Source organism: Epargyreus clarus, unplaced genomic scaffold (genome assembly GCF_041222505.1).
Source record: "Epargyreus clarus isolate Ecla_fem2 unplaced genomic scaffold, WU_Ecla_fem_2.2 ptg000011l, whole genome shotgun sequence".
NCBI classification, from domain to species: Eukaryota; Metazoa; Arthropoda; class Insecta; order Lepidoptera; family Hesperiidae; genus Epargyreus; species Epargyreus clarus.
This window is the reverse complement of record NW_027332219.1, coordinates 957277-976377: the sequence shown is the minus strand read 5'-3', so window position 1 is coordinate 976377 and position 19101 is coordinate 957277. Positions and strand designations below refer to the sequence as shown.

The 19101-nt window shown below is 37.7% G+C and overlaps 1 protein-coding gene across 1 annotated transcript in view; it reads left to right on the top strand.

Moving 5' to 3' along the window:
• The window catches only part of Ehbp1 (Eps15 homology domain containing protein-binding protein 1), a 32926-nt gene extending 16964 nt beyond the window's left edge, over positions 1-15962 (top strand). Inside the window, exons 9-25 of the mRNA XM_073077704.1 lie at positions 939-1071; positions 1496-1562; positions 2136-2265; positions 2734-2923; positions 4733-4859; positions 5540-5727; positions 6631-6795; positions 7297-7379; positions 7897-7985; positions 8842-8940; positions 9771-9899; positions 11553-11680; positions 12997-13047; positions 13929-14014; positions 14450-14573; positions 15379-15443; positions 15800-15962. Coding sequence (XP_072933805.1) covers positions 939-1071; positions 1496-1562; positions 2136-2265; positions 2734-2923; positions 4733-4859; positions 5540-5727; positions 6631-6795; positions 7297-7379; positions 7897-7985; positions 8842-8940; positions 9771-9899; positions 11553-11680; positions 12997-13047; positions 13929-14014; positions 14450-14573; positions 15379-15443; positions 15800-15878 — 1933 coding nt within the window. The 3' untranslated portion in view covers positions 15879-15962. The remainder of the gene's footprint in view (positions 1-938; positions 1072-1495; positions 1563-2135; positions 2266-2733; positions 2924-4732; positions 4860-5539; positions 5728-6630; positions 6796-7296; positions 7380-7896; positions 7986-8841; positions 8941-9770; positions 9900-11552; positions 11681-12996; positions 13048-13928; positions 14015-14449; positions 14574-15378; positions 15444-15799) is intronic.
• Positions 15963-19101: the final 3139 nt, after the last annotated feature.

The following is a 19101-nucleotide window of genomic DNA, read 5'->3' as shown; positions in this document are numbered from 1 at the left end:
ACACAAATAGATCACTGGTTACTTAATGAATATTATTTTTTGTTGTTTACAATTAACTTTCCAACATGAAATAGGATTTTTTATATCTCTATGTTAGTAATCACTTGGTTTTGGTTCGAAAAAGTCATTCACGTAAATTGGCAATTTTATATCTGTATTGAGTGAAACTCCGCGCATAGCAAGTTGACAATCTATTATAATGATTAAATAAAACGTCCGCTTTCAATAAATTTGAAACATAGGCCTTCAAAAAATTGTTAATATACAAAATGTTTAATTTAATGATTGGAGAGAACTTAGTTGCCAGCTTCATATGAAAAAAATATGTGTTTTCTTACAAATGAGGCTTTTCCTTTATTTTGTCATTTATCACTACTTCCCAGAATTTGATCCTTATAAGCGACACTATCCGATAGTGGAATAATATAGGGTGTGTTTTTTTTTCAAATGAATTCGTTTTCCCCGGCTAGGGAAAATTAAGGTGATGATATTTAAAAAAACAAATGATCCAGTTTTGGGATTTATCAAAAACGGCCTCATAAAGTTGTATTTCCATTCACCACTTTTCCTTAATCCTTATAGTTTCGGATTTGGCCCTGAAGGCCTATTTGAAAAATTCATCCCGTATATGGGTAGTAGACGCCACTTCCTATCAGGTGTACTGCATGTTGCAGTACATCTGATAGGAAGTGGCTACTGCCGCCCATGGACATCTGTAATCAACCAGATAAGATTATATTCCTGCCTGAGGTTGCCCACAGACGCGCCACCCCTGAGGACTAAGCTGGAATACCTCGGACGATTATGTCTCCATTACCACACCCTTCTAACCGGAACACAGCAGCTTTTAATACTGCTGTTATTAGGTAGAAATAGGTGTGGTGATGGTGCCGCCGGAATAGAAGCACAGAGGGTTCAAAGCTCGTGTATGATTGTAGAGACTTCTCCGCACTGACGGTTGAAGACGCGGCGGGTAACATTCGGGCGGCGCGGGCGGCCAGCGCCGCGCTCGGCGTGCCGCAGGTGCTCGCGCACAACGACGTGTGCCGCGCCGCGCCCGACCGCCTCGCGGTGAGACACGACACGACACACACACACGTGCACGCACAAACTCACGCACGCACACACGCGTACACACGCGCACACACATGCACGCATGCATACACACGCGAACACACACACACACACGCACACACACACACGCGCGCAAACACAAACACGCACACATACACACGCATTCACGCATGCACACACGCATGCGCGCGCTCACAATGCAGCCACGACATGCAGATTGCACAAACAACATACTGCATGGTGACACACGTTTGCAAATATACCACTCTGCCATTGGGAGACACGCATGAGAAAGTTGGTTCGTGCAGACAAGCAGACCTCATAAAGATATCTTAAGTTTTTAGGCTTAGCTTTACATTCGATTTATGTACAAACAATACAAACAGTCTATTATACATTTTTATTTTGTTATATGTTACAGATAATGACGTACCTGTTCCAATTGAGAGCACATTTCACGGGCAATGAGTTGCAAGTTGAACAATTAGGTAAGTTAATGTAAATCCTAAAATGTTACTATTTCACTTTGAAAGAATTAGTTTGAATTTCGAATACTATCTTCTACGTTTTTACCCTCTTAATTTTAGCAGGGAAAGAAAAATCCGACTTGTTTTTGTTATACTTATATATTGGCAGATAAATTTCTGTTGTATTTTAAGGTTTATATTTCAATACAAATTTAACAAAGTAGAAAATACATTGATGCATCCTTTTGTTGTTTACTACTGTAAAATGTTTTTCAACGCACCTTTGTTAAAAATCACTCTGTTTGGACTCGAAAAAGTCATTCCACCAAATAGTAAATTTTCCACCAAATGAACATTCCATTTTAATGTTTTGAAAATTATCGTTAATTAAATTTAAAAAAAAAAATTAGGAGCATACAATCTTCCTCTGTCAATGCATATAATCATTGGGCCACAAACATTTTGCATATGAAAAATATGTATAGTAAAAAAAATCGGCGGAAACTTAGTTGCCAACCTGATATTTTACAAATTTTCGGCGGGAACTTAGTTGCCACAAAATATTGCCAGCCTAATAATTTACAAATTTCACAGGTAACGACGAAACCGAGTCGTCGTATCTCGTGGGACGACACGACACGGACGCGTCGCTGCCGGCCGAGCTGTTCAGCCGCGAGGTCAGCACGCGCCGCTCCCGGACCGTCATGGAGCGGCCCCGGCCCGTGTACGTATTGCTAGCGGTGTGCCGGCTCACGACGCGACAGGTGCCGTGCCTGGCGGCGACACGACACGGACGATGGAGGGCTTTTTACTTGTCACGATTGTTAATGGTCGCACGCGTGACACTTTATCCTATCGTTAAAGCTGTTAATTCTTTTATTTATTAAATAAGGAACGATAGCGTTCTTGGTTATTAATTGTATTAAAAACATATGAAAACAATAAAAAATCTACATCGTAAATTTTGCTAGTTCCGACACGACACGATATGTCGTGTAGTAATTAGCAAACTACGTTTTTTAGCATTTTTTTAATATACTTTTTTTCGTGTAGATATTAATACATCCAAAGAAGTACATCTTCTTTTCTATGTATGAAGTATAGCTTCTTTTGGATGTAAGAATAGGTACATTTGCGTATTTATGAATGCAAGTACACATTTTTTTAATTTATGTGTTTTATACATCCCCAGGTCCCAAGAATCAGTAGACTCCAGAAACTCCCAAGAGCGCGGCAGTCCTGACAAGTCGCCAACGGGCATCAAGGACGTCAAGGACATGTTTCTCCAGTCCAAGAGCATCCTCGGCAAGATGCTCTCCCCTAGCAAGGAGCTGGCCAAGCCCACGGCCAAGTGGTTCGCTGACACCCGACCCGTTAATGAGGTTAGTTGCATATAAGGGGTAACTTTTTACATTATAGGACTAGCAGACGAGCATGCGATCCACCTGATGGTAAGTGGCTACTCCCGCCCATGGACATCTGTAATCAACCCCAGATAGGATTAGATTCCTACCTGAGGTGGGCCACAGACGCGCCGCTGGAACGCCTCGAAAAATATCTCCCTTACCACACCCATCAAAATAGCAGCCCTTAACACTGCTGTTATTAGGACAAAAAGGATAAAGACATTAGATTTAATAAAATCTTTTTTAAGTAATAGGACTCAGATAACACAAATTGAACGTATTTGTCCCAGAACTAAAACAGAATGTGTCTATTCGTCCCACCCGCGTAAATCAAAATTTGGCGTCCCACAAGGTAGTGTACTAGGTCCTTTATTATTTTTAATTTACATAAATGACTTCCCTAACTGTATACAGTTTCCCATGACCCTATTCGCAGACGACAGTACAGTCGTGTTCACTTGCACAGATATTAACAATCATGAAACTGACATTAATTATAATCTTAAGGTAATTATAGAATGGCTGAAAATAAATAATTTAAAAATTAACCTCAAAAAGACGACATATATAAATTTTCAACAACGGAAGTGTTTACTTCAGTCACTTAATATTAATTACAATGGGGAAGTCGTGTAAGAAACAAAATCTACAAAATTCTTGGGCATCCATATTGATAACGATTTACGGTGGAATACACATTCGGAATACATATGTAAAAAACTCAATAAATTTTCTTATGCCTTACATATGTTATCCAAGGTCGTGAACCAAAATGCTCTCATAACCGTATATCACAGTTTTGTATGTTCGACCCTACGTTATGGAATAATGTTTTGGGGTAATAGTTCAAAGCGCGAAGAAATATTCAAAGCCCAAAAAAAGTGCATACGCGCCAATGCAAAAATACCTAGCACAGAGAGTTGTAACCCAAAGTTTAAATATTATAAAATATTGACATTACCTGCACTATATATCTATGAAATAATTATATTTGTTAAAAGTAATCCTGACATATTTTCCAACTATTTAAAAAGTAATCGACATAAAACAAAGCTATCAGCTATCGCATGCAAAACAGCCTTACTGAACAATAGTGTATTTAGTATGGCACCTAAAATCTATAATAAAGTCCCGGAAGTGCTTCGTAACCTAAAAAATATGACAGAATTCAAGACGGAATTAAAAAAAATGTTAACCGATAAATGTTATTACACAATTCATGAATTTCTTACTGACGCTGATATATGACTTTTATTGTATTTAATAATAATTTAATAAATTAAAATGAATATTGTAATTAATAATTTAATGATTTAATAATAGTAATAATTATGCATGTAAATAATGATAATGACAATTTTTTTTTTTATATTTCTAATAGGATTTATTAATTATGGCATTTGTATACCCAAAAGGGTCAAATATAGCGACTGTATATAACCATGTGAACACCTGTAAGACCTATATTTACAAATAAAGATTTGATTTGATTTGATTAGGCAGAAATAGTGTTAGAAGGGTGTGGTAAGGAGGCAAACTTTTCCGAAATGTTCCAGTTTAGTCCTCAGTGACAGCGGCGCGTCTGTGACCGACCTTAGGTAGAAATATCTAATCCTATCTGGAGTTGATTACAGATGTCCGTGGTCAGCAGAGGCCACTTACCTTCATGTGGGCTGCATGCTCGTCTGCTACTCCTATATTATAAAAAAAAAGATATTAAATTATCCTAATGTCTCTTAACTATTAACAACATTCTCCATTCAAATGTTCTTTATTCCCTTCCAGCCGTTACCAGCTCGTCCGGAGAAGCTGATGACGCGTAAGGAGCTGACGGACCCCTTCGGCTCCGACGAGGAGGATGACCAGCCCCAACCACAAGCACAGACTAATAACACTAATGCTATTGACACTAGTGAGTCGTTTATAATTGGTTTAAAGTAATTGTGATTTTTGGATAACATTATTGGGTACAAGTCTTATAATTTTGTACCATTGTCCCTATCAACATCCTCAGGATTAACGATTTTCGAGGCGAGTTTGTTCGAGCGCCTTAGAGAAAGTTTATCGCAAAGTTACTAGATTGATTATTAGTTTTGAAAAATAATAATGTTACTTTAACACACTTTTATTAACTTTGGTTGTATCTATGTATGTATGTATATAATGGAATCTTTGAGGTCAATTTTCATTATAATTTAGTAGCAGCAAAAGAGCATGCATCTGATAATAAGTGACTACTGTTACCCATTGACCTCAGATAAAACTGATTTTATTTGAGGTTGATTACAGATATTTATAAGGCATAGCAACCTTTTCTTATAATCTGGTGTAGTATGAAATTATATCGTTAGTAACATAGATTAAAGCACTGTATGTTTTCCTGATTAAATAAAATAAAAAAATAAAATCTGTTGGACTGCATGCAAGTTTTCTACTTTAATTGCAAGAAAAAACTATAATTTAATATAATATATAGCACGCCCGAAGTATCTAGATGATTTTTAATAACAGTAAAAATGTATAGTTCAAACCTGAAAGACTTCATTAATACATTGTTCTCATTTCGGAAACTTATCAAAGATATTTTTCTAGCGAAACCAGAGCACAAACCAACCATAGAGCCTGCCGCAACCGATCCACTCACGGCCATACTGAACCAGCAACCAGACCAACCGGAGAACCACAACCAGAACCACAACCAGAACCACAATCAGAACCACAACCAGTCGCCGGAGCGGTCGCAGAAACCGCCCACTCCCGAACTGCCGAAACCGACGCCGGTAAGTGCGACAGTGTGCGGATGGCTTTATGTTTTGTTGCGTGTGTTCTGTGGGTAACATAACGAAGGTATTATATGTCTAGATATTTTTAAAAGAAATTTATTTTATAATAAACTAGTAGAATGTGCGTCTTAAAAAATATCATGACATATATAAAACTGAAAATTTTTACCTTTCTTGGATTGGATCTGTCGAAAATTGGTCGTACCAACTCAGATACCTTCTTGGGCTCATCCACAATTTAGCTAAAGATCATCACATGACCAAGTACCAAGTGCATAGTTTATGAATATGTCAAAAATGAGTGCATATCTAGACATATTAATATCTTTGGATGTACAAAAATCATTAATAAATTTTAGATCAATATAATGATAGATTAGTCCAATATATGTGAAGTTCATTAAGTAAACATTTAATTTTAAATTTAACCGATTCCGCGTTCGTAAACTCGATTCGATTCGTCTGAAGCGGTTAATCTAATTAATTATAATAGATTAGTGTGACATTTGAATAGATTTACCATGCTTTCGCCCTGCGAGTTAATAATAATTTCATGTATTTCATTTAGGTATTCTAATCTTATTCCAAAATAATCAATGTTTACCTTTTTAATTAATTAATAATCCTACGAAATAAAATGTATTATAATGTAGATAAATAGCGATGTAGACGTCCTTTCTATGTTTAATCTAAACAAAACCCATAATTAAACGCATTTTTCTCATTTCCATTCCCGAACCATCACGACCATGGCTTTGAAAACATATGTGTGTGTGACGTGTGACGACAACGCTTCCTATTGGACGATGCTTAACGCTTGCTCGAACCTGATTGGCGGACGATTCCCGCGCTTCTCTGTGATTGGTCGGTTGTGCCGCGCTTGTCTGTGATTGGCCACAGCAATTGTTATCGCGTCATGATGAGCTGAAAGAGAGAGCGAGACAGCTGCTCGAGGCCACGAAGAAGGAGGCGGATAAAAATAAAAGGCAGAATTCGAAGGAGAAAGATGAAAGTCAAACGGAGATTGTTAACGGGGTTAAGAATGGCGAGGAAAGTCCTAAGAAGGTAGGTGGATAATAAACGATAAAAAAATATATTTATGACAAATTTCTCTACTTTTTAGAGGTATAATCCGCGTAAAATTGCTATTCCGCTCTGAATATAGGAATGAATCGCGTCGCCATAGCATATTGTATTATTACACCTGATTGCAATAACTTCAGGGCGGACTAGCAGTTTGGCGCTGACAATACATGCTTATGAAAGTATATTCCTATGCACTCCTATGCCTAGATTTATAAACCTCGTGGTTGAATTATTATTACATTAGTGTGACACACGGAGATTTCCGAGTTCATTTCCCGGCTCAGACAGTTACATATATTTTTCTATTCTAAATTATTGTTCATATAAACAAGAAATTCTAGTAGAATGCTATAAAATACTATACATTTACTGTATAAAAGCAATTTAAAATAAAATATTTGTATCAAAAGTGCTATTCATGTGTTCTTAAATAACTTGAATATTATGGTAATATTAATTTGAATGATGATGGGTTCGTAGGCCCTCACGGAGGAGGAGAGACAGGCGACACTGCGGGAGAGGGCGAGGAAGCTCATAGCGGACGCGAGAGCTGGTATTGTCAGGTATTATTATATTATATTATTTATTATTTATATGTAATGTAAAGTATGGTAGATTGTCGAAGTATAAGGTAGCTTAGCAATGTAGCTATTATAACTTTTAACTTAAAATGAAACTCAATTTTAGTCACAATTGCCGGCATAATTTTTGTATAATTTTATACATTTGGTTGGTGGTATGTGGTGAATGGTAACTTACTAGCAGTTGTATGATCTTTTCCGTTTTATAGCATTTTTAGTTTAAATGAAATTTTTGCCGGTGCTCGGATAGCCATTTTTGTAATATCGGGATAGTAGTACTGCGAATGTATTTATGGTTACTGCGACTAAAATCTTTTAATTTCATTTGTGATTATGCATATCACGACACATACAAGAGGGAAAGCAATATCATAGTAAAGAAAGACTCTTCTTTACTATGGCAATATTCAGATATTTCTGCTCGATCCACTTGTGATAATAAAGTACAGCAGTGAGTATGTACCCAGCCGTGGGACTAATGGGACGTAAATTGTTTCAGTCCTACATCACCGTTGTCCCCGTCCCGGGCATCCCGCGGGACAGTGGAGATTATCAGCAAGCAGTCTGTCATGGAGGAACTTGCCGCAGGTATGTGTTCAAGAAACAATAGGAAAGTGAATCGCTAAATTAGTAACGATAATTGTGAAAAGTGGTAGACCTACTATAGTTCGACCGGAAACTATTATTATTATTATTTCTAGGGTTTAGGGGTTAAGTGGTGTGGTTGTCGGCTGATTTATATATTATGAGGCAACATGTAAAAAATGATGGCATTAAAAAAAAGAAAATATTTAGTTATAATGATTATCAAGAAAAATACTCTATTGTCTTCTTATTAACACACTTTTATTTTAAATAAATAAAACATTAAATCTTTAGAAACTTGTCAACACAAAATGGAAAGAAGCATACTCAACATAAAATTAAAGGATAAAGTTCCACTAACAACAATAAGAAAGAGAACAAAAGTAATAGATATAAAGTACCGGATCCTACAACAAAAATGGAAATGGACAGGACATTTGATTAGAAGTCATACTGAAAAATGGGCTAAAGAAGTGACGGAATGGTGTCCTAGATATAAAAAGAGAAGAAAAGGTAGACAATATCAAAGATGGGAAGATGATATTAAAAAGATGGCAGGAACGACTTGGATGAGAAAAGCAAGAGATAGATCTCTGTGGAAAACTCTCGGGGAGGCCTATGCTGGAAAGCAAGACAATCAAGAAACTGGTGTCTAAAAGAAAAATTGAATTAATTACCTACAAATGCTTAAAATAAATTAAATGTAAAAAAAATATATATATATGAAAACATAAAATGTAAGAATTAAGATTGTTAATAAAGGCTATCATTATCATTATCATTATCATTATTATTTTAAATAAACAATTGTCGATTTATACCGAATTTTGAATGATTTAGATATTATTTAATTTTTCAGCGGGTGGTGTGGAACAATTGGAGGCGTTAGTGGCGCGTGCGGAATCTATACCGTCGAGTCCGGGATCCAGGAAAAGTAATCCGAGTCCAGATAGGTCCGGTAAGTGACATCTTCATGTTTTGTCTTAGGGTAATTAATCTTTTTTTACTATATAGGAGTAGCAGACGAGCATGCAGTCCACCTAATGGTAAGTGGTTACTGCCGCCCATGGACAACTGCAATCAATTACAGATTAGATATTCCTACCCAAGGTCGGCCACAGATGTGCCGCTACCCATTCGTTCTACCATCTTCAGAATGGATTTGATGTTCATTTAGATATCTAATGGGTGATTTTAATAATTTCTAATACAAATTTTGCATTAAAAATTTCTAGGAATATCATATTTTGAATGTTCATGAGCCACTTGGCACAATAGTCTTCTTACTGTCTGGACACAAAATTCTTCAGACGAATCGCTCATTAAATTCAAGAGCTGGGCAGTTGTGTCTTTTAATGGAATTATTTATCTACAAATAGCTTTAAGTAACGGGAGCTGGGCGTCGAGGAAAGAATTGAAAATTTTATTTACGGGAACGAAATATTTTTTTTTTTAAACTTTTAGTTATAAATTTTTAATAAGAAATATATGTGATAGGTAGAGTCACTTTCCGCGATGGAGGTGAACTGTTCCCATGGCGGACGGCCACCTGCACGTGGGACGCGCCTCGTCAGCGTTGACCGTTCCGCGAACACACGATGCAGCGGGAGCACGGTGTAGGGCTGGCGCGATGCAGCCTTAACGTGTAGGGCTGTCCCTTACACGTAACTCGTACCTTATCAGTGAAATGCGTTGATGGGCGAACTTAACAAATTACTATCGTTATTGCAATATTTCAACGTGTTTTATGATTTCGAAATGTGTTTGATAATTTGGTGTGTATTCCAGAGGGTCGCGGCAGCCCCGAGCCCCGCAGCCAGTCGGGCGAGGAGGAGCCGCGCCGCTCCCCGCTGCACTCCTTCTGCGCGCTCGTCGACCGCCTCTCGCCGGACATGCCCGTCGCCGACGACGAGGTACGTGATACCCCTGTGTCCTCCAGAGGGCGAGGAGGAGCCGCGCCGCTCCCCGCTGCACTCCTTCTGCGCGCTCGTCGACCGCCTCTCGCCGGACATGCCCGTCGCCGACGACGAGGTACGTGATACCCCTGTGTCCTCCAGAGGGCGAGGAGGAGCCGCGCCGCTCCCCGCTGCACTCCTTCTGCGCGCTCGTCGACCGCCTCTCGCCGGACATGCCCGTCGCCGACGACGAGGTACGTGATACCCCTGTGTCCTCCAGAGGGCGAGGAGGAGCCGCGCCGCTCCCCGCTGCACTCCTTCTGCGCGCTCGTCGACCGCCTCTCGCCGGACATGCCCGTCGCCGACGACGAGGTACGTGATACCCCTGTGTCCTCCAGAGGGCGAGGAGGAGCCGCGCCGCTCCCCGCTGCACTCCTTCTGCGCGCTCGTCGACCGCCTCTCGCCGGACATGCCCGTCGCCGACGACGAGGTACGTGATACCCCTGTGTCCTCCAGAGGGCGAGGAGGAGCCGCGCCGCTCCCCGCTGCACTCCTTCTGCGCGCTCGTCGACCGCCTCTCGCCGGACATGCCCGTCGCCGACGACGAGGTACGTGATACCCCTGTGTCCTCCAGAGGGCGAGGAGGAGCCGCGCCGCTCCCCGCTGCACTCCTTCTGCGCGCTCGTCGACCGCCTCTCGCCGGACATGCCCGTCGCCGACGACGAGGTACGTGATACCCCTGTGTCCTCCAGAGGGCGAGGAGGAGCCGCGCCGCTCCCCGCTGCACTCCTTCTGCGCGCTCGTCGACCGCCTCTCGCCGGACATGCCCGTCGCCGACGACGAGGTACGTGATACCCCTGTGTCCTCCAGAGGGCGAGGAGGAGCCGCGCCGCTCCCCGCTGCACTCCTTCTGCGCGCTCGTCGACCGCCTCTCGCCGGACATGCCCGTCGCCGACGACGAGGTACGTGATACCCCTGTGTCCTCCAGAGGGCGAGGAGGAGCCGCGCCGCTCCCCGCTGCACTCCTTCTGCGCGCTCGTCGACCGCCTCTCGCCGGACATGCCCGTCGCCGACGACGAGGTACGTGATACCCCTGTGTCCTCCAGAGGGTGGAGGCAGGCCCGAGGAACGTGATACCCAATACCTCCTTTACTGTATCGATTTGGTACATAATACCCCCTTGTACTTTATCGATGAGGTAAGTAATACCTTTTTACTTTCGATATTAGTAACCGATCTAAACTGGTTTCTCAGCTAAAATCAAATGTTTAATTTTTATTCTCGTGTTGATAGAAACTGAAATGAATTTTTTAAATGCATAATTACCTAGAATTTGAAGATTTGCAGACTTAGAAAATTTACTAAAATTGACGTGAGTGCACGCTCGTGTGTTCGAACAAAAATATAACATTAAGAGTGCCGTAGAGGTATGAGCGCGTGCGATGATTTTCTACACGTGTGGTGAGCGGCGTAGGGCGCGATGGAACGTGTCGGGTTTCTGCTTGCATACCTTTTTTCAAAATCCGACGTCCCCACTACATATCGTGTGTCGCGCAACGGGCGCTTGTAATGTTATGTATATAGTTTGGTATGTTAGGGTAGTACGGCCTTACCTTTTTGCTACTTCTGTATTGTAGTTCGTGTATTGATTTTGTTTTGTGTTACCAGGGTGAAGGTGGTGCCGGGTCGTACCTGGCGAGCGAGTTGGCTGCGCTAGAGCGGGAGCAGTGCGCCGTGGACGAGCGCGCCGCCGCGCTGGAGAAGCAGCTGCGCCGCGTGATGGACGCCGCGGACGACGCGGAGGTAGGGGGCAGGGGGCGGGGGGGGACAGTGGGTGGGGGGTCAGGGGGTGGGGGACAGGGGAATATATGTATTCCCCTGTCCCCCTACCGCTCGCTAGGACCTATGGATCCTACTGGGGAGACACTTGGAATCAAGTGGAGCGGTTTGACTCCTACGAGGGACACTCGGATCCAATTGAGGAGATACTTAGAACATTTGGGGGATCGGAGCTTACGGAACACTCCGACCCAAATAAGGAAAGTGGGTTCGGATTTCGGGTTCAAATTTAGTGGTTATAGCCACTGTAAATCCACCATGTTAGGCTCAAACCATAGACACGTATAGTGATGACAAATATAACATGTAATTTGGTAAAATTGAAAACTTAAGTACTACTCTTTAGCACGTTTAAATAATCTAAAAATCTGGGTAAATGACTTTCATTTGGCTAGTTATGCATGTGTTTTAAGATATTTGGTTTGGGTATTTTTTGCTATGTTTCGGCTTATTTACTCTTCTTTTCATTTCTTCTTCATACTATTTTTGTTTGATTTGACTTTTTTCTTTTATACCGTTATAATTTCTATTACGGATGTACAGTGAGTCATATTTATTTAGTCGATATTAATAATCAATCTATTCAATGTTTTGCCTATCAAAAATCGACATTCGAACATTTCTGCGTACTAGTAATTGTAAAATTAATTTCAATGTTTGATTTGGTATTACACTGGCCAATACGGACTAGCTCTAATACTTAATAATAATCAAGAGTTTAAAATCCGTGATGGAAATTATAAAAATCGTCACGCTAAATGAAGATAACAGTATCATTATTTTCAATTTCATTTCATATTTAACAAAATAATTTTAAGATAGAATATCGTGTTATATTCATCGTGTGTGGCGGTCCTAAGATTGGTTTCATTATTTTGTGCATCAATCATGGTGTGGGTTAACTATATACAAATACAGGGATGATGTGTGCGTGACAGACATATAAGACATACAGACGTCCCTACTGACAAATTGATTTAAGTTTATCATAAGAAAGAGTCGGCAAATATTAGAAAGAGACATTTTAAGTCTACCCATGTATATAAATCTACTGATTTTAAAACTATTCATTTTAATTATAATGGTTTATTTTTAAACAAAATGTCTACTCTCACTCACTCACACAAACTCAATCTCTATGTATTGTATACATAGAGATTGAGTTCAAGTCACGCACACGTATACCTTTCTCACAAATCAATGAAACTTTATCATATTAACATTGGTTTTGTTTTTAATTTCAGTTTTTCCATTTATTTAAAAATATGCATGCATTTCAGATAAAAGGGAAAAATGTATTTCTGGCTTGCGTGCGAGTCCCTCGGAATCCGGTATTTTTCTGTTCATTTCATTAAGTAATAAAAATCCCTACCTTATAAAATATATTATAATGAATATAATATTATATCTTCATATAGTAGTTTGTTTCTTTTTTGCAGCGCGATATTATAAATATAATATTATGAATTATATTTGCCTTTTATTTACATTTAGTTAAGTATTGTTTTTTTTTTATTTTTTTATTTTTGTGTATATTTATTTGCAACTTGTACTGTGTGTTGCAATTGTGTAGAAAGGAGATTCTTTCCTCTATATAGATTCATGATTTAGTTATTTAGTACTGTCATACAAACTTACATATTGTATATTCATTATTCATATATTGTTACGGTGGTGGAATGCTTTGCTTTGTAAAAAATATGAGGAGGCATCTAAAATAATGGGTGGTATTCGGGTGGTGGTAAAAGACTAAACATGTTTAATACTACCCCGTAAGTAATGGTGCATGTGTCGGCTTATAGTGGGACTTTTGTATGAATCCGTAGTGGCATCTTTGCATTTATATCAGGTGGACTGTATTTGCTACCTCTAAAACAGATATGTATGAAATTACATATAGTTTTCATACAACAATCTTGAGCATATTTTGTCAGTTCCGTTTGGCTATATTGTATGTAATTAAGTAGGTTTGCAAGTAAAATATAGTAGTTTTGAAACGGACTTTGATATGCAATTCTTATGATACTATAATGCCATCGTGCTGATCTGATGATGACAGTGAGTTATGGAACTCTTCAATGGTTACTAGTAAACCCTTCGAGTTTGGACTCATTTGACTTCTTTTAAAGAGACGATTGCAAAGTCATGTGATCATAGGCACAGTGAAATTACTTTTTTAATTTTTGAAACAATGTAAATGTTTATTTTGCAGGAGGAAGATAGGTTAATGTCACAATGGTTCAACTTGGTGAACAAGAAGAACGCGCTGCTACGTAGACAGATGCAACTTAATATCTTGTAAGTACACTATAATATTTCCTTAATTAATATTATTCATTAACTTAAATAATTACAAGAGTACGTTTTTGAATTCAGTTTTGAAATTTAAAAAATGGCGGGAATTTAGTTGCGTACCTATTACTTTTTCATACTAAGTCATAAGTAATAGACATATCGAAGTATAAGTATGTATGTAAGTAAGAAGTTTGTAGAAGTATCAAAGTATGAGAATGTAAGAAACAAATTATTTTTTCTTCAAAATGCGTCTTTCCCTTTAAAATTCATTCAATCAGATTATGATATATTATAAGCGATACTATCCAATGGGATAATACAGGGTTAATTTTTTTTTAGTAAGTATTTGATAATAAAATGTATGCTTTTGCTTTTTTTTTAATAACGGTGTTACTATTGCTATTTTTACTTATATAATTGTATTTTGTGGTGTCGTAGGGAACAAGAAGAGGACCTAAGTCGTCGTTGTGAGTTGCTAGCTCGGGAGTTGCGATTATCGCTCGGCGTGGACGAGTGGCGCAAGACGCCCGGACAGAGACGCCGCGAGCGACTTCTACTTCAGGTAGGACTTTCAGAACCTTAAGGGTCTGCTCTGTATGTACAAAATACATATGAGTATAGTCCGCGCCAAACTGCTAGTCCGCTCTGAAGTTGTTACGCGCAGGTTTAGTTTGAATATACTCCGTGAAGTAAGGGCATACTAACTGCGCTATGTCCCCGCTATGTACAATCTGCTGTTGCGACGCGATTTGTTTCTGTATTAGGAGCGGACTAGCAGTTTGGCGCGGGATACATCAGGCGTGAATATGTTGATAGGTCGACCTACATATATGTACAAAGTGTTAGCCTAGTAATAGTCTAGTGGTTGAAAGTCGGCTTCTCGATCGCGGGGTCCGAAGTTCAAATCCCATACACACACAGATTTTTTGAAATTATATGCGTATTACAAATTAATTATCACTTGCTTTAACCCTGAAGAAAAACGTAAAGTAACCTGAGAGATCACATAAAAAACTTCTCAAAGATATGTGAAGTCTACCAATACGCGCTTGTCCAGCGCGGTGGACTATGGCCTGATCCTTCTCATTATGAGAGGAGACCCGTGCCCAGCAGTGGGTTGATGACGACGACATTTATATATTTTTTAATCACAATAAGCTTTACGATTGCTTAATTTATAGACTGAATAAATAGGTAAGTTAAGAGTCTTTTGTGCACTGCAATGCAATGAAAGGTGTATATTTTCGTCTTGTTAACTTATTCACGCCTGGAACGGTACTGGAATCGTATTAATTATTTGACAGTAAAATGTTACCCCTAAAATAAAGTGGCAATTTCGCAATTCATTTGAACCTATTTGTTTGCAGGAATTATTGTCAGCGGTAAACGAAAGAGATAGGCTCGTTCAAGAAATGGACGAACAGGAAAAAGCGTAAGTACTTTACGGCATTCATCTTGCTATTCACCATTTTACATAGACAAACAAACAAGCAGGTAGTAGTAAACAATCGAACGAAATGATGTGTTTTTTGTTTTATTGACTGCTGACTGCTTTACCGACTGGTTCGCTAATAGAATGATTGATTGAGTGAATGACTGGAATGACATCGACTGACCAACTGATTGATTTACTGACTCGCTGTCTGATTGACTGACCGAGTAACTGATCGACTGGCTGACTGGCCAACTGTCTGACCGGCTTAATTGGTTAGTTAATAATTTCTCTTTATAAAATTCGATACAGTCTGTTCAATTGTGATGTATTTAAGGGTGTATTTTTGTGTACAGGATAGCAGAGGACGATGAAATCCAGCGTAATCTGTCCCACGTGGAAATACAAAGGAAAAATAACTGTATACTACAGTAAAGTAGCCCTAACATGCAATACAAACGACGCTTATTTACTTCTAAATTGACGTCATCTTTACAAATATTTAGTTGCCAGTAACAAAAAAAATATAATATTTTTTTTACATTTATTGGCGGATTTAATGCTTTATTTTTTAAATTTGTAACTGGAATCTATTTCTAATTTCTTGAAACATGTACTATTGTATATTTAAATAATTTATTTTGATGAGAATACGCGACTATTTTTATTATAAGTGGCTACCGGGCCCGCTGTTGTGAGACAGAGAATACTCATATTGTTTCCTATACGATTTGTATAATATTAGGTGTAATCGCTTCTCTATGGGAAGATAAAATGACTTAGTTTTTTTGGTATTTATATACAGGGTGTTAAAATTGCTTATAAAAGTTGATAAATCAGGAATGATATTGAATACTCTTTTAATTCAACATATTGATATGTGCTGTATAGTAAAATAAATTGCGCCCATGGGGACTTCAGAATTCTACTTTCATGTCATATTCTCAGAAAAATATAACAAAAATGTTGACAAATTATCGTTAACAAAATATTTAACACATTTTTCTTTTGGAAAATACACTTTCACTATCACATAGTAATAATAAAAAAAATACTAATAAGGTAAGCCATGAAAATCTTAAAACTATTATATTTCTTTATTTGAAAAACTTATGCATTTTATCAGCTTTCGAATGCAATATTTTAACATCCTGTATATATACGATTATATTTTAGGACGAGTTACTTTTAACTAAAATTATAGTATAAAAATACTATTCAGTATGTCCTTTTATGCAATGTCCTTTATAAATTATATTGTTCAATGATTTATTCGTATTAATTGTTTGTACTTGTATTATATATAATTATGAGTTTTTATAAAATTCTTTAGATGTATTCATAAGTTTTCCAAGTCGTTTTATCTTTCGAATGATAAAAAATGTTATTTAAAATTAATATGATAGAGGTCCCCATTATTGAATTATAACATTGTAATAGATATAAAAGAAAGAAAGAAAATAATGTTTAGGGATATTATTATTGTTTTTTGCTAGCCAAAAAAAATAATAATATTTTAAAAAGTGGAAATCGTAAAAAGCGGTCATAATAGTTTTAAATAAATTTATTTTGCATTATTAAATAGTATAAATTTGTAATGGATATCAATTAACAATGCTTTTGATTTAATGATAATGGAAACACAATTTTCTCACAATTACTATAATAAAAATTCTGGATATTAGTTACAGTGGCGCCATCTTTTCATGAATCCTACAATAGTCATCACAGCAGGCATTTTTATTTGATATCCGTTCTAAATGTATGTCGAATAACATAGATGAAGTAATCAAGTAACCTCATAATACAATACTTTGTGAGTCTTATACGTTATAACCTTATTTTTTTTGTTGACGAGGGGGAAACCTTCAAAAGGTACCCGACGCCATGGGAGTGACGCCGGGTTATGTGGGATTTTTACTGCACTAAAACCCCCCCGGTGGCCGTCCTCAACGTTTGTTGGAGAACTCCGGGATCTCCAACGGAACACAACCGGAGTCCTCCTAACGCGATGCCCTTCTCTCAGGCTCTGCCCTGGGGGGAGCAATTTACGCTCCTCTCACATCCCCTGGTGATTACAGCGATATGCGACCACACAAACCGCTGTCCTTCCCGGGGTCGCTAAACTAAGGAAAACCTTACACAAATTAAGAGTTTATCCAACTAATTTATATCGCTTACAATGATATTATATCGCGTTCAACATTAATATTAATATAAAAATTAATACATTAGCCTTGCGTACTCGTATATTAAGGATCTATTTGATTACTTCGTCTATGATTTAAGTTTAGTATTAGTTATGGAGTAGTTCACCAAAGAGTCCCGTAAGCAACGCATCGTAACCAACCCTCAACGGTGATATGTAAGTACAATGCCATAGACAAGTTATTTTTTTTTATTTCGTGTACCATAGAGTTTTATTTTTTTTATACATAGATACGTTCGTGTTCGCGGCTTTGTTCTGTGAGATCAATTTTTTGTCGTATTTTTTTTAATTTTGTCAATTTTTTTAAAATTTTTATTTTTTGCAGTTGATATCACACAATGAGGTTGTCTTATTAATAATTATTTTAGCGTAATGTAAATATTAGCAATTTTAGTTTTAATTAATTTATTTGTGGCTATGTTTATTCATTTATCTTGCCCAAAAACTTGTTTTTCAATGAAATAGGGATGGGATATTGTGTATTTTATTTAATGACATGAACAATATAACAAACGACATTTTGAAAAAACAAATTACTAAAATACTGTCAAAAATGGCTCAGTAACACACATATTAATTTTAATTAAATGTGGGTAGTTCAGTACTTTTAGGGTAGTTACATATTTATTTTTTAACATCAATATTACTATTTAACTTGTAATACTTGTAATTTGAAATAGTGATTTTTCTATGTCTCTCTCGCTTTATCTCTATAAGTGTAAGCGAGAAAGATATACAAAAGTCGATATTTCAGATTATTTTTTATTGAAACAAGTTTTACATATTTAATAAATACGATTACATCATTTTTCTCATAAATTAATAAAACAATGAACTTTTTGAATATATTTGCGTAAAATAATAAAAATTACTTATTCTAAATCTATGATATGCAGTAAATTAGGTACTTGTTAGATCAAAGGCGAGTTTTATTCGCGATATAAAAAAAATGTTATATTACGATAACTATTAATATACCGGCTATGAACCAGAGACCTCTAATTTTGCTAAAAATATCGCGTAGCTACCTCGCCGGCGATCAAACGCGCCTTTTCAGTAATAAACGAAATTAACATACTTAATATATTAACATAAAATTATGAATTATGTTAAGGGAGGTGCTAATTATTATAAAATCCTGGATTTGACTTACATATGACTCCCATCGTTTATGTATTCGAATATGTTAGGTTATATAAACATTTGTGGGGTTAGGATAAAATTTTCTGCAAATTCTAGACCGTTTTTTTTGTATCAATACAGCGTTAAACTCAGCTGTGTTTTGGTTTGAAGGGTGTGGTAAGGGAGACATACTTTTCCGAGGCGTTCCAGTTTAGTCCTCCGGGGTAGCGGCGCATCTGTGGCCGACCTCAAATAGGAATCATATTTTTATCTCATTAATGCTCATTTGGTACTCCAATCTTATAAAAAAATAATGACCTAACTTTG